Source organism: Magallana gigas, chromosome 3 (assembly GCF_963853765.1).
Source record: "Magallana gigas chromosome 3, xbMagGiga1.1, whole genome shotgun sequence".
In the NCBI taxonomy this organism is placed as follows: domain Eukaryota; kingdom Metazoa; phylum Mollusca; class Bivalvia; order Ostreida; family Ostreidae; genus Magallana; species Magallana gigas.
In genome coordinates this window covers 12,888,787-12,910,745 of record NC_088855.1, presented here as the reverse complement: position 1 = coordinate 12,910,745, position 21,959 = coordinate 12,888,787, and the positions used below count along the sequence as shown (strand labels likewise).

The window sequence follows — 21,959 nt, the reverse complement described above, 5'->3', positions numbered from 1 at the left end:
CGCTGGTTGAATAATGCTTATAAAGGCATTTCATGTTGGTGGCATAGGGAAATTATATAATCCTTAGAATTTTCATTAGGCAAATAATCAGATTTCTAATAAATATTGCAAAATTAGCTGTATAACATAAAATAAAATGTTCCCTATTCTCCAATTCATCTTTTATGGGGAGAGAAAAATATTCTATAAACAGATATAAATGTCATTTTTCTGGCATGTACTAGCTGATATAAAACAGAGTTTATGAAACATGTATTATTTTCCAATACACACTAAGTCACTCCAACTTCATGATCCCCTTTATATTCTGCAATCCATTCCCATCTGGATTGGCCTGTACTAAAAATCCTTAATGTTTGGATTCAATGGTTTTAAATGAATATAAAATGTCTCCAGAATACACCTGGGAAATTGCACGATGAAAATTTGAATTTATGTCAGTCATTGCGGCAGCCTAAAGCATGGGAGATAACCCTGTCTATTTGAGGCAGCCCTCCAGTGAAACACTGTTTCAATCTGCAAACTGAAGTCTATAACTGTTATATACACAGTGGAAATCTTTTCAAGATATGATAAATCATAATTTATATCTGTAAGCATTATTCCTTTTCCTCCTTATTAAATTGACAATCAATATTTGTATTATTCTGGGGGGGGGGGGGGGGGGGTTACCTATTTTTGATGATTAGATGAGTCATTGACCTACTGCCTTGATTCTTATTTGCTCATAACTTTGGTGGAGAAGACAAAAAACCTATAATGACTAAAAATAATTTACAATGTAAAGGCCAATAGCCATTAACAAGATTAAATAATGTCATCACAAACTGTACAGATAACGAATGTACATCAATGTTCATCATGTTAATTTTCTTCCTTTGATATGTAGGATAAAGCCAGCAATCTAAAATCTTTTCTGCTCTTTCATAAGCAAAAGCATTTTTGTGAAAGTTTTTGTAGATTATTTGCATTATTTTTTATGTCTAAACATTGTATATTACATTTAAATTAGTTCAAGATAGATCAACTTTTATAGAAATTGAACATTTTTAATTAATACATGTACATGTATTAACAAATAAAAAATTTAGATTCATTTCAATTGCTGCATGATCTAATTATGGATTCCATGATGAGCAAATCGCAGTTCTTACAACCCCACTGATAAGTTCAAATTGCCTATTTTATTTTTCAATCTGTCATTTTTCCCATGAGTTTGTACAATAACTTACTCAATAATCTTTCTGGGTCTTCTAAGAATCTGAGGAGGGAATAAAACACAGATGTCTCGCAACTTGTGAATAAAAATCTAACAATAGCCAGACTTTGAGCAGTATTGGGGTGAGCAGAGGTGTTCTTAAGATCTCATCACTCAGGGAATCATACAGAATCATTAATACTTAAGGTGAAGACCCTCATCTATATTTATCTAATCAAATTCCCCAATATAGATTCCTACACTATGACACGCATCTTTGCACTATACCATTATATATAGACTTTTCACTGGGTTCTGTTGACTTGTTAAAACTAGCCCATGATATAATTGTAGCTAATAATGCCTCTGTGTGTTGGCTAGTATGGCTCATATTCAATAATTTATATAAAAGCAGTATACATAAACTGTTAAATAGATTTGCATAGGCTTCAAATGAAATTGATGAGTTTTTTGGATCAAGTTACCAAAATGAACAGTTCACAACTGGACATAGGAAAGATAACTCTTACATATAGAAGACCTGTTCGACTTTATCTTCCACTTTTGGAAGGCGTTCATCAAATTAAGACATGCACCTATGTCATGGGCATTTATTCAGATTTTCTTAACATCAATCTAATCAAAATGTGAAATCATATTGTGTCTTGCTGAATGAAACATAGTGCAGTAAATTGCAACCTTTTAACAAGTAAGCTCCAAGGTTGTCTATCTGACATTTTTTTCAGACCAGGAGCTAGACTTGCAGCTAAGTAAGGCAGCTGTGATTAGTGCCCAATGGGTTATAGTACGAATTGGAATATACAAGTACCCTTAAAATTAGTGGATCAATATAAATGGGGGTAGTTTACAGAGCATAAACTGGAAAAATAATATTTCATGGCGATGTACACATAGAACCTCTGAGTTGGGGCCGGGGTGATCCAGACTCAAATACCTTGAAGATTAAAATTTAAATAATTATAAATCCACAATTGGTACAGTTGTAAAGATATCAGAATTAACGTTAGGCCTCCCCCACCCCCTTAGTATCCTTAGAACCCTCCTTAAAAAATACAAGATGCAAATGCGGTTTTTTTCTGCAATGCTAGCTATCTTCATACCCGCATAATAGGGGCTCGAGTCGAAAAAAAGTATAGTGTAGTTAAACAAGTTATCCGCATTTTCCTCAAAGAAAAAATATTTTTCCTCCGAGCAGAGACATAAATAACATGTTATTTATGTCTCTGCTCCGAGCTAACGTTACCAACATTTTCAACGTTTGGACCCGTTGTTTCTAACCTATGCAAATGGTCATTTAGATCCATGACTACTCGACGATAAACATGATAATCACTAAAACATCATTGTTATTCAGCAGGGATGTCGAATCTGTCCCTGCATGGGGATGACAGGCCTCCATCATTTGACGATCTGTTCTTCTCCCGCCATTCTATGGTAGTTTTGAAAACCGTTCTGTGAGGCTGCAATTTTCCCGGTCATTATCATTATCAGCTGATCATTTGAAGCGATTCGTCGAATTACAATATTAAAATATTTATAATATTAATACATTATTATATATAAAAATATATTATTTATTTATTTGTTAATTTATCACCATATTATGATAATTTGTCGATTTACGACGGAATCAAATGACTTCGAAGCTGCAGCCCGGCGCAGAGCTCTAAATATTTTAAAAGAGATTTACAGAAAAAATGTTGACAACAGAGTCATCATATGGTAGAGGCTGTGACAACTCGTGGAAATACATGTACCTCACAATTACATCAGTCTTCATCTTCTCATGGGAATTTCTACTATATGTAGTACTTTTAAAATTTCATAAAACTATCGGGCACAAATGCCGCACAATGAATAAAGACGATATCACGAACTCGGTGAATGATGGTATCAATGAAATCAAAATGCAATTTTGCCATTTGTTTAATAAAAACTTGCATCAAAGATGGGATAGTAAATTATGTAACGCGTAATACCGTGCATTCTATTTCAATGTATGTATACATAAATTAGACAATACCAAGTAAGGTCTTGAAGATATAATACTTTTAAAATTAGGGTGACTAACTTAAACAACAATCAAAACGTTATATGAAAGGTTTGTTTGTTTTTTTTCTGTGTTTCAATAATTAATGTTTTAAAGAGACAAAATGTGATAAAAAAGCAAATATGCATACATGTATATTTCAACCGTTTGATGAAGTAAAAACCTCTCATTTAACTAATTTGTCCCATAAATGTGTATTAACATCAAAAGCTTGCAAAAGATAGCGACTGGTTTTTTGTTTTGTTTTTTTTTTGTTTTTGTTTTTGTGTTGTTGTTTTTTTGTTTTTTTTTTTTTCTTTTTTTTTGGTAAAAATCATATATTTTATGTAACACCATTAAAATTAAAGGTAATCCTGCAAGATTTTTTTTTGGTGTGTACAAATGTGAACTTAATTCATTAGTCTGCATCAATTTGGCAAAAATTAATAATACCTTTCTACGCTTAATTTCAAAAAAAAGGTTCTAATTTTAAGTCAGCTCATTATTTACCACGATGGAAAATTGTATGAAATTTCGGCTTTGGGAAGAATATCAATATTTTATCTTTAAAGCTATGATTTCGATACTTGCGTACATCAAACCATCGTTTGCTAGTACATGTAGATACATGCAGATGGAACGGTACCCCGCTCAATGAGAGACCATGTTTTACTTTATTATGTTAAAAGAATCTCATCAGTGATGAATTTCATGAAATGTTTATAAGTTTTAAGAACCCATGTCAAACAATGATGCCAATTAAATGTCTGAAGAAAAAAATATTCATATTCATTACATTTCAATTTCTTTCGATGCTGAATGTTCCACTGTATACGCGCAGAACTTTATTTTTCTGGTCTGATCCTTTATATCAAATCATTACCCATTCAATGTCTCTGGTGTTGTCATCTTCGCTAGCCAAGGGTTTTCGCTCCGCTTCCCATTATGGGGAAAGCTTGGCTAGCGAAGATGTGGTATTATTTGGCTCATTAGGCTGTCCAAAGTTAATTCTAGAATGTACGTTTAACCAAACCCGCGCTCGTAGGTTTAGGAGAAATTGGGTTTTGAAACAAACAAACCAACCAACCACTATTTTAACTTGATATTTTCCAGTTTGATTGTTCTAAAATACCACAATCTATTGAAATTCGAAACATTTTGAGCACACCATGGACTATAAATCAGATACTAAGTACTCGATGAGCTTATCGGGAAAGATCAAGTGTGCTATCAAAGAGGTAACCTATAAGTAGTATGAATACTTGCAGTATTTGCTTTAATTAATGTAAATGAATAATTAAAGATCGTTTAAAATTGTTTGAAAATTTTGTTTAGTTTTAGTTTAATCGCATTTCCTCGTAGGTTTGGTAGGTCGCAGTGACGTTAAGCGTAGAATTAACTTTGGGCGGCCTTATATAGTTTTGCAACACAGATCAAATTAATTATTCTTAAACTTCTTTTTCCTCTATTTATGAAATACACATATATTTATTTCATGGTATCTGTAATTTCTTCCACACTAGAATTTAAAATATTACTTTAGACTAGGATTTTCTCAAAATTAAGCCAAAATTACCAACCAAGAAATTCCAGTGGGGATCGCTCCCTCCATAACTATTTAGCTACCCTTGGAGGAGGGAAGGATGGACTATTCCAACACCCACGCTCTCGATATATGTCTTTACGACCCCGATGTTTCCACACGAGATCATTTTGCATTACTCATCTCTTGTTCGCCTTTCCCTATCCCCTTCGGGAAAATTTAATGAAATTTTTTCCACACACGTTATTTTTTTCTGTCCGAATCCTTTTGTAGAACACCATGTAAATAAATTCAACTCTTTAATTTTCAACTTCTTCAGAAAAATGGAATATTAATAAAACGCACTTTAAGATCTGAAGATGAAACAATCGGCGAGTGTACTAGTACACATTAGATCTAATTAATGTACATATTAATGACTTCTGAAAACTCATATACAATACTCTTTATAAAACACAATGGAAAACACTTCTAAAAACTCATATACAATACTCTTAATAAGACACTATAGATATTCAAAAATGTTTATTGATGCGCAAGAATGTTTGTTTTAGTAGTTTTCTCTTCACATGGAGGGATTGTTTTCAGGAGCGGAGGGTCTACAGCAGAATGACCGGAATTTAATATCATATATCTGTGATTGACAAGCAATTTTATTACGAACAAACAAGGACGCTTTATCTGTCGGCCGTATCACTGTGCAAAGTACTTTAAAATTAAATCTCAGGTGAGCATGTCAATACCAATGTGCAACATGTCTTATTATCATTTTGTAAAGAATGCACTTAACATACTTCACAAGAAAATGTGCCAGTTCTCATACTGAAGCAAATACCCATTTTATTCACTCTGTATAGAACGTCTAGCAAGCTATGAATGAAGTCTGCATACAGAATTATGTTCCACTTGTATCCGTGTGCCGACCACATTACATCATACATATTGGGACAATAAACCACATGCAGACTTATTTGAATAAACAACTGTCAGACACGTACATGTACGGAGTACCTGCACCAGTGTAACTTGTATTTCCACTCGTATCATTGTCCTGGGCCAAGACATATTTTTGATTTGCATTATGATTATAATAAACATCGTATAAGACTACATGAACAGTACTGTATATATATGAAATGTCATGCACAGTGAAAATCGTTAAATTAATTCAGATACATTTCCCTCTTTATACATGCATTTATACCCTGTATTCCATGACACACGGCTACTATATTTACATGTACGAGTACATATATAAATTACATGTATAATCTACGTTGGTATTTCATTTTACATTTGGCCTTGTTGTACAGTTGACCAAAGGCCGTGATTTACATGTATACCTAGATACACCGACCAGATGAAAACTGTCATATCGTAACTAAAGTTTTTACTGTAACATCCACCCCATCATAAAGACCCACGTGGTTCTTCTCCGTTATACACTGATGAACGCAATGCATCGATTTCCGACTAAGCGCGTTTACATCTAATAATTTAGAAGTCTTGAATTACAATATCAATATAACTGTTGGGCCGTCTATTAATAGTGTACCCCTTTCATTTTCTTACCGTTAACAGCGTGTTCCACTCGATCGAGATTCCGCAGCGAGATTCTGACAACACTGGAGTTGAGTCTGAGTATCCCTCCGTCATCCAGGCCCAACATCAAGATGCGCGTGTCGAACACCCTCACCGTGTTCTCACAAAACCTGGGGTCCCCGAATCCCTGGACAACAACCTCCTGTCCAGCATTGCTGACAGAGGATTCTCCTAACAGGTCTTCACCTTTCATCACCCTCTTGATCTCAACTACTGCCGAGTACAGTTTGGAGCCTCTCTGCAATGCAGATACACTCTTTACCGTTCCTGTGACGACCACATCCGCCATTTCTTCTCGAGTTTCCATCGGCGGATCCGAACAATCGTTTTTGAAAATATCTCCTTGAATGGAATCTATTCCGAAAATGATGGCGTTATTCACAAATCTAGCATGAACACATAAATAAAAATACAGGAATACGTATATCCTGTATTTATGAAAGAGCATGGTGCTGATTCCGGTGACAAACTCGGACTATGTTAACAGATACGCTCGAAGAAACCGTTAAAAAGGGTGCTCGGGCTATAACAGGGTACCCCGACCAGACGTACGCATTCTGGAACACTCATTGACTACAGGGTTATCAATGCAATGACCTTACACCGGGTAAACTATGGCTTTACCTATGTGTATATTTAACACCTGATCCAAACCTTAAACGGGAAAAATTTCAAGGTATAACCTTAACATGCATGCAAAGCGTTTTGTGATTCAATGTACACGTGCAAACATTTTCATTCATGAAGAAAAGAAAAAAAATAACTCTCATTGAAGTTGTCTACATAGGGGTGTAGATTTTTATCTCAATTTTTAACAAGGGTGTTTTAAAGGGAGATATGAATGGACTACTGCCACACACGAGTATATATCGATATTAGACCTGAATAACTGTTACTCACGAGAATGGGGGTACAAAATCTGGTGGATTAGGTAAAAGACGAAAATTGATCGGGGGAAGACGTGTTGTCAAACTAATATTTCATTAATTGGTTTAAAGTTAGTCCAGGCTTGAGTCCCGCTGGGGAGGGTTTAAATAACCCCGCGAGGGTCATCCCAGGTGACTATCTGTTGGCCGTGACAAGTTGGGTAGATAGATCTGTTTGGATGGTATGAACTTTGATCTATAGAATAAGATTTTTTTTGGAATTATTATATATGGGCCAATGAATGAAAATAATAACCATACTACACTTACATGAACAACATGGTATACCGGAGTTTCAATTTTGACCATTTAATAGCAAATTCCAAAGATATATTATAAATGTTTTACATGTAGACTCATTTAACGTTATCTTCACAAAGTCCTTGTATTATCGTAAAGATTCTCGCAACGACCTCCAATTGGTATTCAAATATTTTCGACAGGTAAAAAAAATAACTTTGTTGCGGGTTGTTTTCTTCATTATCGGTGGAACTATATGTATATGTACACAGATGCGAAATTCGAAAACAGAGAGAAAGAAAGAAAGGGAAAGAGAGACTTAGAGAAAGACGTCGACGGATAGATAGACAGAAAGGAAAGAAAGAAATAGATAAGGGTAAAAGAGACCTGGAGAAAGACGCCGACAGAGATAGACAGAAAGAAAGGAAATTAAGAAGGGAAAGAGAGACTTGTTCAACAAAAGTTTGTAGGTGATAATATGATAATGTCCCCGATGATCAGCCTGCCACCCATAAGAATTTCCGTCTTTTCAACCGAACAAAATAGATTCTGCAAATTAGGACAGCATGCATACGAGTGTTCGCACATACTGAATGCAGCGAGATCTGACAAAATCCTGCTGACTGGACTGAGGTAACAGGTATGTCTGGATTTGACAGTTTCTTTGTTTAACACGACACCCCGTCATTCGCTTCAGTGGTGCAAACTCACAAGGACCCGAGCTACACTTTCACCCGAAGGAAACCGATACCAGTTTTTAGTCGGAGTGTTTGAACAGCCCTTGAACAATTTGCTCGACAAGTGTTTGATTTACTCCACGTAAATGATATTTGTTCATAAATTCCAAAATCTTATCTTGGTGTCCAAGTTTAAGCCAAGCATTCCAACGGACGAGACGTAGTTTTAGGTGACATGCCAAACAAGTGTCCTTATACTGTTAAAAGGTTTTGAAAACAGCATGACTTAAAACTACATAATGCGACAAGGTCCCTAATAATTTACAAAAATCACCTCTACATAACATAAAAATATTAACCCTAAAATTTAATATCCCTCCTTTGGTTACAACAGAAATAAATGATGCATTTGAAAAGTAGATTGGGAACTGTCGCCTTTGAGGAGATGATTGTAACGTCTGGGGCTGATCATTTAGATTGGGGATATCCAATATAACGGTTTACGGGTCAATGGTAGAAAACCCAAAGCGAAATGAACGATCTCAATTTATATTGATTTCAAGGTTTAGCTACAATATCGAGGTAGATGAAAGGCTTTATTGGAACACTATTGCTCTTATCAGCGGGAGAAGGGATACACTTCTGTCTGGGTAAACAAATACCCCATCACAAGTTTTTTGGAAGGTATTTTAAATGTAATTGGCGGTTCTTTTTCCTGTTGAAATCAGCTGTAGTTGACTCCCCCTCTCCCTCTATCCCAATTATGAGAGAGAGAGAGAGAGAGAGAGAGAGAGAGAGAGAGAGAGAGAGAGAGAGAGAGATATTTCTTGTTTTATATCACACAGTATATTTAAAAGCATTGGATAAAAAAGTTGAATTCGTTCCATTGAAAATTCTGCCACATCAAGTATTGTACATTAATTCGCGGTGTTCAAATGGTTTTTATTGTAAATGTAACATTTTTGAATCGGTCATCAAGTGAGAGAAATTTTTAAAGTTTAAAGGCACAAAAGCCAATCTTGAAATGATATGTAAGGAATTCTAGTTGATATCGTTTATAAATTTATGAATTAGACTAAAAAAAAAAGATTTTTTTTTTCATTTTCTATCTATAAACAATTTGATTCCTTCTATCATTAAGGTGTACATATCCAAAATATCTTCTGCAGCGTCTGACCCATGATGTGGGCGAAAGGATACATAAATTGTATGACTGTACATATAAACATGCATGTTCCCACACCATCATTAATTTTGTTCCCTTGTTATAAGTCGCATCGTGAAATAAATTAGAGTAAATACACATAGATTGTAAAGATGGTCCTTCTGAAAAGGTGCGTGGGTGAAAGAATTTCAATCGATCTTATTATTGCCAATTGTTTTTGACGCCCTTTTACTTAGCATCCACATTTAATATAAATGCAGAGTACAGGTATCTCCTCATCCGAATACAAAACAAGAGGCCCATGGGGCCACATCGCTCACCTGAGCAACAATGGGCGTTCAAAAGATATTGTGTCATATGGTCCCTCGGTAGAATAACAAAAAATAAATATTGTCAAGTGTTCGAATTTAACACTTATTTTTGCATACACGTAATCTTTGACATTGTACCTTCATGAAATACTATTTTTTACCAGAATAAAAAAATCCTACGCAAGATATAAAACTAAACATTTGGTAGGGGTACACTGTTAAGTTGTTAACTTCCAATTCCCTATATTTTCGTTCTGCCCCCCCCCCCACTTTGTAAAGCGATCAAAATATATGAGAGCATATAGGTACATTTTTTCATCAACTACTTACTAGTTATTGTATTTAAAAAAAAAATATAATAGTTATTGTATTTTATTTAAAAAATCCTACATGTATAGATGTGAAGAAGAAAATTGTACCTGAATGTGCTCAATTCCTCAAATTAAAAACATTCAAAAATTTAATTTGTCTTCTCCATTATAATTAAATGACTGTTATTTACCTCGCGTACAAATCAGGATAATTTTCTGCTGTGATATTTTCTTAGGAATAGCGATAATTACTTTATCCCCGCAACAGAAATGTGTCAGAACTATGGAAACTGTTTTAAAGATGTCGTTTTTATTTACTCGTGTCTGAAAAACTATCAAAATTGATGTAGATTTCACATTATTTATTGTATAAAGATGGGGCCCCAGAGAGTAGGTATATACAGAATATTATTCTTTTATTTTGTTTGTACAAGTACATACTCTAATTCATATAGAATTTCTAATGTTCAACCAAAATTTCAGCGTCAATCGTAGAATTATAAGCAAGATACAGAGCTCACATTTCCCCTAGATTTGAGTCATATTTTGTTCACATGAGTTTATTACATTCAGCTTAAGATTTTTAACTTGGTATTTCCTATTCAGCATTTAAAATGGGAAAAAAGAATGGCCTAAGATTTTCAATTCTTTTATTCACTCAAGACCAGTTCACTGGTATTTGAGGTTCAAAATCAGTTTATACAAATATACACAAACACAGTCAAGGATCACATGTACAGTAGGAGTATTAATGACGAAAAAAGGTTAAGTTTACAATACAATAAGTTGTTAAAGTTGGTTTCTGGAAGAACAGACTTTGAAAATTTTCTTAATAAATATTGAAATTTTTTTTACTTTTTTAATCTTTAGTTTTTAAGATCTGTGTACAACCATAAAATTGTGAGCAAATATCTGTATCTTGCTTTTAATTCGAAGCTTAACACTCAAATATTGTTAATAAATAGAAATTGTAAACAATTAAACACAAGAAACATGCACTGTAACAAATAAAGAACACAATTTATTTTTTCGAAATGAATCATATATATACATGTTTATACCTACATATTTCCGTCAGCGATATCAAACTCTATTTAAACTGAATAAACTCGAGAAAATGCCGAGCATCTCAACATAACCTATTGCATTAATCTACCATTACGCAAAAGATAATGCCGAATTACCGATAGAATGAATTGTACTTCAGTACTTTTTTGATACATCTGATTTTGCTTCATTTGCGCAGGTAAACAGTTATCTGTTTGATTTGATACGTAAAAATCACGAAATACAGACGAGAGTTCCCAGGTTACAAAGCATAAATAATGAAAACGGAACGAAAATCAGAACAAGCTAACACCAACGTCATGTGTGAAAACTGTCAACGCATTGAAATATTTAGCCTCAATTTACTTCTCAAAATCGGCACCAACATATTTTGCATGTTTCAAAAATTTCCCTTCATACGCGAACTGTTGCATAACAAGCAAATTCATCATAGTCAGATCGACCCTTTTTCGTATAATGTCATGGCTGCTTTAAACAAAGAACCTCGTTTTAGAAGTATGGAATACGAATCTTGGTAAAATGGGTATGCAAACCCGGGCCGTGGCAAAATAAAAGCCGGGGCAGATCGGAAATCGTCAATTCCAAATACGCATTATTTTGCAGCAATATTTACAGCGAATACAAATATTACTGGTCCATCAAATATCCTGAAATTTTAAAGAGATTGGCAGATTAATAACTGCCTATCTTTTGTTTTGCCCGGGCCAAGTCTTGCCTACCCATTTTACCGGATGCCGAACTCGAAGCTGAAACACGCCTTTCCTTTATTATTATTTTCGTCATAACTCAGATTTGAAACAGAATTAGACCTTAATTTTTGCAATTTATATTTTCCTTCCCATAAGGATAATTTATACTAAACTACGTTGAATTGTACTCAGTAGTTCTTGAGAAGAAGATTTTTAAAAATGCACCCCCCTTTTTCTACAGTTTCAATGTTTTCTCCGCTTTGAATACAGATCGGACTTTTATTTCTGCAATTTATATTCGCCCTCCCATAAGGATGCTTTGTGCCAAATTTGGTTGAAATTGGATAAGCGGTTTTAGAGAAGAAGTTCAAAATGTAAAAAGCTTACAGACGGACGGACAGACAGACGGACGACGGACAAAATGTGATCAGAATAGCTCACTTGAGCTTTCAGCTCAGGTGAGCTAAAAATTAAATCTGATTGTAACGTAGCATTTGATTGGATAGAAAAAAAATCAATATTTGTATAACCTGGTTTCCATTCACAATACACCGTCAAAAACTTACTAATCCACTTGACGTTTTATGTACGTTTGAATTTTGAACTAATTAATATCATTTTCTAAAAGTAAAACGCGTCCAATTTGTACATTTTACCAGATTTTACAGAAAAGAATGAAAAGGAATGAACTCAATATCTGTCCAAGTTATTCTCGTACATAACCTAGGTTGGGGTATTTTACGTTTTTTTTTAATCCGCGGATTATACTCGTATAACCAAGGTTGTATATCGAGTTCACTCCTGAAATATTTACATTCACTAAGTATGGTTCCCTCTTTTCCTTACGGAGATGATCGATTATTAATTCATAGCTCTGTAGAAACTGTCATGACTGAAAATTGGAGGTTAATAACGGTTTTTTGGTTGTAACTGTTTTGCAGTTGAGGTGCCCCAATTAACAGTATCCCTAGCCTTGGATATAGAGAATGGGTGCAATTTGAATGTATCCAATTAGAAATAGAGCATCCCCCAGTACCAGAACCCCTAGCTATGGAGGTTTGAATCTCAGTATGCTTGTAGATGCTTTGATGTTCATCATATTAACCTGTTCTTAGCTTGTCTGCTAAATACTACGGAATCGAAAAGGATTTTTTTTTTTAAAAACAAAAATTAATTAAATAGGTTGGATATTCTAAATTCAACAATTTATGTCCCCCTACATAGAATGCTTGTCAAATTTGATGAAAATTTTCTGCAAATCTCATAGTTTGTGAGAAAACAGAAATGTCTAAACTTTACGTCTAGTCCCAGAAGCAAATTATTACGAACCCATATGCACGACAAACGGTGTCAGCCTGAGTGATTCAGGTGTTTAAAACAACAAAGTAGCATGCACACCTTTGAAATTGCAAAATATTTAATCAACAACAAATAAATGACAACACTGAATTAACATGAGCAACTATCACAGATTTTTGCTTAAGACCAGTTCTAATATATAACTTAGAGTTAAATAGAACCTGAAAGTATAAAACAACATAGCTCAACATCATAACAATACTTCTTTCATGTCCAAATAAATCATTCTTCAATTAATTCAAAAGGATCCGAGTCCTCATCGGCTTCATTCACAGCCTGAATCCCAGCAGAGACTGATATCACTGGCTCATGTTTGGGGATGGTGTCAAAGTCAAGAATTAGTTCAAGATCTAGGTCCTCTGCTTGTTTGAAGTCGCTTTCAGCATTTGGCACAGCTTGCTCCTGGGGATCACTCTCCGGATTGAAGAACAACTCTTCCTCTTTAATATCTGTCTCCTGCTTTATTCCTTGATCTGGTAAATCATCAGTATCTAGATCAACTGACTTAGCTGAATCACTTTTTGGAGAACAAACAATTTCTCTTGCAAGATCAATGTTGATGGGACTTTTCTTTAGCTTGGCACTGAATTTATTCTTTGGTCTCTGTTCTTTCTGCAGGACTGATTTTGATGCTACCTGTGAAGTTTCATCTTTTGGTTCCTGTGTTTCAATCTCCTCACTGACCACATTCCGTGACGAATCAATACACTTTTCCTCCTGGCTCTCCTCCTTAGAATACATTTCCATTGTAAACACATCTGGATCCAGTTTGAGCTGTCTGTTGGCTCCAGTGCTAATACTGAAGTTACCAGAAGTCTCCTTTTCTACATCCTGTTCATTTTGAAAGTCTGATTCACTGTCTGTCTCACTTAATTCAGAAAGCTCTGTGTTGTCTTCACTGTTCAATGCTGTGCTTGATTTAGTGACTTTATTCAGTGGAGACTTTGTTACATTGCATGAAGCATGTTGTGTGTCACTATTTTTTATGTCAGGCTCCAGCTCAGAACCCCCTTGGTCTTGCTTCTCTGCCTTTATAGCGCTTCTACTCCTCAATTTTTTATTGGTAATGGTGTGTTCCTTGTGTCTGGTTATCTCCTTTTGCAAAGTTCCTGAAAACAATTTAAATGATCAAAAAAGTTAATATACATTTAAAATCTTTTCCAATCATTTTCGAAACTTTAACTATAACTGCATTGATTGAGTCATATATTAAAAATAAAATATTCTTGTAAGTTGTAAATGTATACACTTTAATAATCTATACAAAAACATATGGCATTATAAGTTTTTTTCTGAATTGTTAAAATGTATAACAATGAGACATGCACTGTACATACATGTAATGGGCATATAAAAACCCACTTGTCAGATGGGACAATCACTATTTAGAAGTTATTCATGCATGAATCTAAATTAGATTACTCTAGAAACATTCATTTTTACTATCTTAATCAACAATCTCTTGCTTTTTCTGAACTCTCTACCCATTTATAATTTTGAGACGGATACATAGTCAAGAAAACAACAGATTAGGCCACCTCTACAAAAATGTGTTTGCCCTTCCTTGACTCAGTGTTTCAACTTTTTTTCCTAAGCTGCAGAAAAAAATATTGAAACTACTCTGATTAAACATAAAAGATATGTAAATGACTGTATTTAGAAAATTTTGATGCTCATAATAATGAAACAGTCTGAGTCGTAAGGGAAATCAGTCAATCAAACGATTTTTCAAAGATAATCTTGTAATTACCCAATTTTATATTAGGTAAATTTGCCTTGTTACACAATCAACTTTAAGCTTGACTTGCAAACAAATAAGTGGCTGTATAATGCAACATTTAAACTCTGACTATGTAATTCACAGTGATAAATTTCTGCTTGTAACTGCTAATTAGTGAAATGTCTGGATACAGATATCTAAATCGAACAAATACATGTATTAAATAACCAAGACCAACCTCTGATTGAAAATATTAAGAACCAGTTATGAATAAAGGCATTTTATATACAAGTTTATTAATTGTTTAATTAACACCAATAAAATTTTTCAGTGATAGTGATTTGGTGAATAAATTTTGCTCATTATTTTTCCTTGTCAATAAACTTTCTGCTTCTTGTAATTTAATATAAGGTCTTTGAAGAATGTGTTGAAAGTTTTACCCATGTTTTCCTCCTCCTCCTCCTTCCCATCATCTTCCTTTATCTCTTCATCTCCTGACAGTACAAAGTCTGAGTCTGTAAAAGAAGTGTAAAATTATACACTCATATGAAAAGAATCAAAAAGTTTTTGGGCACCTATATACCAGTCCATTATGAGTATCACTGGATCTAATATTAATTTTTTTACTCAAGTAGCTAGTACGCATTTATGGAGCAAGTCTTGATTAAAATAAACAACAATCTAATATGTGACGTAATTGTTTTATCTTTCAGTTCATCAACTACTGAAAAGGTGACCCCCCCCCCCCCCAAAAAAAAAACCACTTTTAAAAAACTCTTTCATGTACCATTCTTCATAAACATGATATAAGACAAGAGAATCATGGTCTACATCACGCATCCTAGTAACAGTACTCAAGTGAATTTTCTTAAATAAAATGCTTAACTCCAACTACATTGTAGTTAAAAAGATATTGAAAATTTTTAAGTTTCTAAACTTTCAATGATGATGAAGGAATACTATTTTCTTTGATCTTTTTCATTCTTACCATCAGTGAAACTCTCCAGACTGTCCAACACATCATCAAGACTACTGAGGAGAGAGCTAGGGTTGTTCAGAAGGTCATCCACAGTAGTATCATCCACCACTTCCACTTTTGTTTGGCTGGCTACTTTCCGAGATCTCTTTGCATGCTTCGGTTTTGAAGGTTTGTTCTCTACAATGTACAAGCAAGTTTATCTTTATCATATTTGTTCCTAATTTGTTATTGTCATTATTATAGAAATAAACATAGATTTAAAACTCAACAGTATTGAGCTCAAAATATCTATTGCTTTTCTCCAAATTGATATTTATCCAGTGTAAATGGATTCGTTTGTTGAAAACATTTTGTAATGTACATTGTAACACTTACTTGTAATATCAAAAATTCTTGTTATTCATTATTAGCTTCTTAATGTCTTACAAGCTTCCAAGAAACACTAAAGTTCAATATACAAACATACCATGGTCTTTTGAAACAGATTCATCTTTTCCCCATTTGCCTTTATATCTTTGACAGAAACTGAAGGATTTGAGCCTCTCCTGAAAATGAATAAAGCATAATTAGATTGTATAAAGATTTATCAGAATACATCATGTTGGATAAACATTTTAACGATGAAATTGAAATTTAACTCTACTAAACCTGAAGATCTAGTTGTAAAGCACTGCAAGCTTTGGCTTTGGCAGCAGCTATCTCTGACTTGTAGCTTGGAATCTTGCTCTTCTTCTATAAATTAGTGTTTATTTTTAGCAATTAATGTGGGATACAAGCATTATTCTGACATTAAATGCAAGTTTTGTCAAATGAATTATGGTGCAACATTTTTTAAAATTGTTCTACTTTACTTTATATAGTCAATATGTTTTCTATGAAAATAAAACATAATATTCTATCAAAATCAATCAATTATATGTATCAACAAAATCTCATTATTTGCTTTATGGTTAACATTTATAGAGTTGAAATTTTTGTTTACTGGTGTCAATTTTCTCAATCTGCAGCAACCAAAGTTGACATTGTCAAATACTTGCGATGAATAAAAGATACTTACAGGTGCTGTTAAACAGTTCAGATTTTCTTTTCCAATAAATGGCTGGATGCATGAAGATCTAACCCACGCTCTAGACACTCTCTCATCAAAGAATACCACATGATAATGACTCTGTAACAATTCACACATTCAAAACAAAGGACACTATACCGACATGTACCATATACATACATGTATATGTTACATATTGGCACAAATAAAGAAAAACACCTAACCGGTAATATCCTTCACAGATTTTTTTAATCTCCTGAGGTTTAATAAAACTTGATAAATCTAGTGCACATGCAGGCACATGATATACCGGTAATTTATATTATTCTAATAATGAAAAATATATACTTTCTACCCAATAATACTCCCTTGTGTATCATTAGATTTGGGGGTTACTTGTTTTACATTAAGAGAAAAATATATACTGTAAGGTGCCTGTGATCTAATGCATTAAAAATTTTCATATAGTGAAAAATCGTTAAAATTTTTCTGGGGTTCAGAATAAAATTTTGTGCCTGTATGCGGTACAACTACTAAACATTAAGAGTATATATTTCAAATTTTGCAGCAAAATTTCAAAGAAACAACTTGAATTATACCTGGCAGGAAATATATACAATTGAGCTATTAACCAAAATATAATGTACAATTTATACTTACAGGGAACATTGTCTCTGGATTCGCTAGCTCAAAAAAGTACTCAGTGTCTGGATCCATCTCAATCATGGCTGGCCACCTATTCCAATTTTAGGATCAAAACATATTTAAATGATCACAACAATTGCATTCTAAATTAATATCTTTAAACCACACATAAGTATTATTCAATATTTTAGATTTTCAGGTTTTTTTTTTTATAAAACAGTTTACCAGAAAAGATTCTTTTGAACAATATGCAAACCCAATTAAATATATATTTCAATCACATCAAGATCAAAGATTACCGGTAATATTCAATAGTGAATATATAAGCATTCATTGAATAATCTGAAAAGTTATACAATTCTATACTCATTAAATATTCAAGAGGACACAGGTCTTATGGGTATCCACAGTACCTTAGCCCATACAGAGACCCATCAGGTATTATTATATAAGCATGCAAGGCTCATTCTGGAATGGCCAAGTAACACAGGTGATCTATATTGCAGTCTTTACAAAAATCTATTACATGGATAATGAGGAACGTTTGGTATCACAAAGCCAAGAAAGACAACTCTGCCCTTTAACAGGCCTATATGTTGAGCTGGGCTAGGTATACATTTGTCAAAGGCCATAAAAATTGTGTGTTTCCCCTCTCCCAATTAACTGACAAAAAAGATAATTTTTTATTACATGTAATACCGGTAATACATATAGATATACAGTTGAACTTCGGTATCTCAAACACTGGTATCTCAAATACAATGGATATGTCGAAGTGATTTGTAAGTCCCAACCACTTAAACTATAAGTATTCTACCCTTGATATCTCAAATTCTGGGATATCTCGAAGTTTTTAACCAGTCCCATCTAGTATGAGCTCTGACTATTTTCTTTTAAAATCATCACTTTTGCAAAAATTCTGAACAGTAATTATAATTTAATTCCCTATACCAGCATGACTTTTTAATCAAAAGTTTAAATACTGAGCAAGGAGAGGGCAAACTATTTTTTTTAAAATTGGTCCTTTATATACACATAGCACTTGCCATGGGAATCCTGACATTCTGGCCCACACCACAGTTCCCTCGGTGTAGTTGGTGTAAATGTGCTCTTCTTCATTGTACTCTTGCTCAGCTTTGTCACACTCATTGTAATCTTGGTCTGCAAACACAAAATATAAGAGTTTAGACATCCAGTAAGTTCATATACAAGACTAAAAGTGCTGTCAAAATAAATTTTGAGTTTCAAATGTAAAACTTGCTGGGGTCTGTACATGTAGGTTATTTTTTGTTTTATTTTTTTTTTTTAAATGATAGCCTTATAAATCTCATGTAGTTTATATTATTTTATAGAAACCTTTGTTCATGGTACAGAACCAGTCATCAGGAAGCTCTGACGGATCATTGACATCAGACAGGTACCTCCACTTCTTACATGAACTGTTACAACATTGCACCCAAGTTCCTATCAAACAATATGTCAATGAAGATAATTCATCCTTTCTTAATTACCGGGTATGGTATCATTTTTCAACAATAATACAGCACAAATCTTGTTTGCTTGGAAATATCTTCATGACCTGTGTCATCCAAATGCAATGAAGAAACACGTCATTTAAACTATACACAATATATTTAATAATACTTTAAGGTTTGCAAATTAAAATTATTTTAATTTCCTTTAACAATGTAATAGTTAGATACCTATTTTGTATAAGTCACATGTCATTTTTCTAAGACTTGCCATACTTTCAAACTTTTTACTTCAATAAAAATTTATTACTGTTGGTTTGAACATAATTTTTTTTTTTGTATAAACACAGTGGGATTGGGCACAAGTTCCAAAACTTTATAATCATGCCCTCTCCCTTTTATCCATATTACTATTACTGTAATCTGATTCATCTTGGCATATGTACCTGTATATGATGTATGTAAAAGCAGCAAATTTTATAAAGCTCTAAGTCATTTTTAAATGGAAACAATTTTAACACTCTCTTAAAAAAATACAACAATTTATACAATCATGTTATCAATTTAATTACGATCATATACAATGTATAATTATGTATACAAGTCTTCGAAATTGTGAAATCATATTTCTCAAGATACTAAATCATATGGATCCAAAAACTGAAATTTTGGTGTTTTGTGCCACCTTTTTATGACCTTAATATCTTTTATTTAGGATGATGTTACAAATATTTACAAAGTACTTACCATACTGGAGCAAGTCTCGATCCATCATTTTTCTTTTACGATCAATTTTGTCTTCCGATTTCTTTTCTGATTAAGAAATTTTAAGATTTGCATTAAAGTCCAGATAATGGCAAGTAAACTAAAACATTAGCTAAGTTAATTTAAGGAACATGATCAAAACATCAAATTTTAACAGCAAAAGTATAAAATCTGTCAAGTCCTAATAGTATTACTGTTTTGCATGACATTGTAAGCCAATGTTGGTTGCATGAATCTTAACATGCGTAAAAGAAAATTAAATTGTCTACAAATTGTGTTACTTACATGTATGTATTTTCATATTCACATACATGTACAATAATGAAATGAAAATTTTACTTCCAATGATAAACAAGTATATTTTCAAGTATATTGAGGTTTTTGACTTTTTAAAAAGTCATGCCATTTTGTCCATCATTCTTTCTTTTTAATTTTTCTTCACTGTTTTTGTGGACATTATTTCTTCAAGTAAATAAACAAGAGTGAATAACCGTGTCATTGAGCATTATACTGTGTTTGTGTGAAATACTTCAATCACTTGAATTACAGAACAAAAGTGCAAAGTAAAGTAATAGTCTAGAAAAATTAAATTAAACTTTAATGAAACGACAAGCAGAAATATTCGTTGAGGATTTAATTTCATTATTTTCATTGGCGGTATAAACCAACGAAATTAAATCCATGACGAATTTTCAACCCTAGTATTAATAAATACAGAGTAAATATATGTCAAATTTTAGAGATTACAAAATGACGAAATTTAATGCCAACGAAATTTTAATTGGTTTCAAAACAAAATTTTAACCCAACGAAAATATATATGTACTTCTACAGTAATTGCAAATTAAATGTTTGGACTCCATTCATTAATAATCTGTTATTTTTATCTTCTTGGGTAACATAATTGTGAGAGTTTAGGATTATAGCTTCAGGTGTATAGACATACTGTGAACATTATCATTCTGTTGTTTTAGCCAACTTTTTTGCTTCTTCTCCTTCTTTGTCTGAAGATGTGGTGATCCTATTTTCACTTTGTATGGAGTTACAGCAGTTTTACTTTGTTTTTTGGCCCCAGTAAAACCTCTGAAAAGAAATTTATTTTTATCATGAAAATCCAAAGTTTCTAAATCAAAACAGAAACAGCAAGATATCTGTGAGCCAATGCTCACTATAGTGATACTTGGCCCTCTAGGATGTGAATATGAATATACATAATAAGCAAAGTTGTCATTTAACAGGAAGTTGACGTCAAATTATTACAAAAATGAATCCAATCATATGGCCTGCCTATAAACGAATAGAGTTTGTTAGAATTTCTAGCAGCTGCCATTAATAGTTGCTGAGAAATCTTCGACAAAAATTTGTTAAAGAAATTAAAATTTGGGCTAATAATAAACAGTCGTCATTTAAGAGGATGTTGAGGTCTTTGACGAAAATTTGCTATGGACAGACTGACAGACACACAAGGTAAAACAGTATACCTCCCTCTCCATTCGAGCAGGATATAAAAATGAATTGATTGAATGATTGGATGATAAATTCACAAAAAAATATTACTTTTTAGTGTTTGGTATTTTGAATTTCTTTTCCTTCATTGAATTTTTCTTCGTCACTTTATTTGCTACATTTTCCTTATTTTCGTCTGGTTCCAATGTGCCTGTAACATTTTTCTTAATTTTCTCTGGTTCAAGTGCAACTTTAGCATTTTCCTTATTTTCCTCTGGTTCAAGTGTGTCTTTCGTTATATCAAAAGCAGTTATAGTTTTTAATGAACATTTACTATCAGATTCTGTATTATTCTTCGTACTATCTTGTAAGATTCTAGCAGTCTCATTTGGCATTGGTTTCTCCACATTGGGCTCCATTTCTTGAACATCTGTTGAACTACTACTACCTGACGTACTCTTCACTGGCTTCATTTTGGGCAGCTCCTTAGGCTTTTGAATTTTCTTCTGATTTGACGACTGTTCACAACCTTTTATCTGATTATCAGAAAGTAAGGTACATGCATGTTCCTTATTACCATCTTTTCTTTGGAGAGATACCTTCACTACAGAAAAATAAAATAAAATGAATTTTTCATAACAGCTTAAATTAGGGCTTATTAAAATCCCTAATTTAAACCAATCAAATACAGAATCTTATTGAACAAAGTTTAAGCAATAACAGTAATGTGCATGTGGCTCATAGT

The 21,959-nt window shown here is 33.2% G+C and overlaps 2 protein-coding genes across 17 annotated transcripts in view; both read right to left on the bottom strand.

The window, feature by feature from the left end:
* Positions 1–6,853, bottom strand: part of LOC105342863 (agrin) — a 67,397-nt gene extending 60,544 nt beyond the window's left edge. For 3 of the 14 annotated variants that reach the window (XM_034482305.2, XM_034482306.2, XM_066078536.1), the window contains exon 1: positions 6,364–6,853. In XM_034482305.2, coding sequence (XP_034338196.1) covers positions 6,364–6,841 — 478 coding nt within the window. In that variant the 5' untranslated portion in view covers positions 6,842–6,853. Of the gene's footprint in view, positions 1–2,497; positions 2,626–6,363 lie in introns of those variants that run through there. The other 11 variants (XM_066078537.1, XM_011449927.4, XM_011449928.4 and 8 more) reach the window with 7 other exon arrangements.
* Positions 6,854–13,179: 6,326 nt separating this feature from the next.
* The window catches only part of LOC105342864 (glutamic acid-rich protein), a 79,468-nt gene continuing 70,688 nt past the window's right edge, over positions 13,180–21,959 (bottom strand). For all 3 annotated transcript variants that reach the window (XM_066078544.1, XM_011449934.4, XM_011449933.4), the window contains exons 7-18: positions 21,326–21,818; positions 20,715–20,851; positions 19,751–19,816; positions 18,888–18,995; positions 18,578–18,692; positions 17,547–17,622; positions 16,896–17,006; positions 16,487–16,570; positions 16,305–16,383; positions 15,848–16,015; positions 15,300–15,374; positions 13,180–14,248 (exon numbers count right to left, since the gene is read on the bottom strand). In XM_066078544.1, the coding sequence (XP_065934616.1) occupies positions 13,362–14,248; positions 15,300–15,374; positions 15,848–16,015; positions 16,305–16,383; positions 16,487–16,570; positions 16,896–17,006; positions 17,547–17,622; positions 18,578–18,692; positions 18,888–18,995; positions 19,751–19,816; positions 20,715–20,851; positions 21,326–21,818 (2,399 nt within the window). In that variant the 3' untranslated portion in view covers positions 13,180–13,361. The remainder of the gene's footprint in view (positions 14,249–15,299; positions 15,375–15,847; positions 16,016–16,304; positions 16,384–16,486; positions 16,571–16,895; positions 17,007–17,546; positions 17,623–18,577; positions 18,693–18,887; positions 18,996–19,750; positions 19,817–20,714; positions 20,852–21,325; positions 21,819–21,959) is intronic.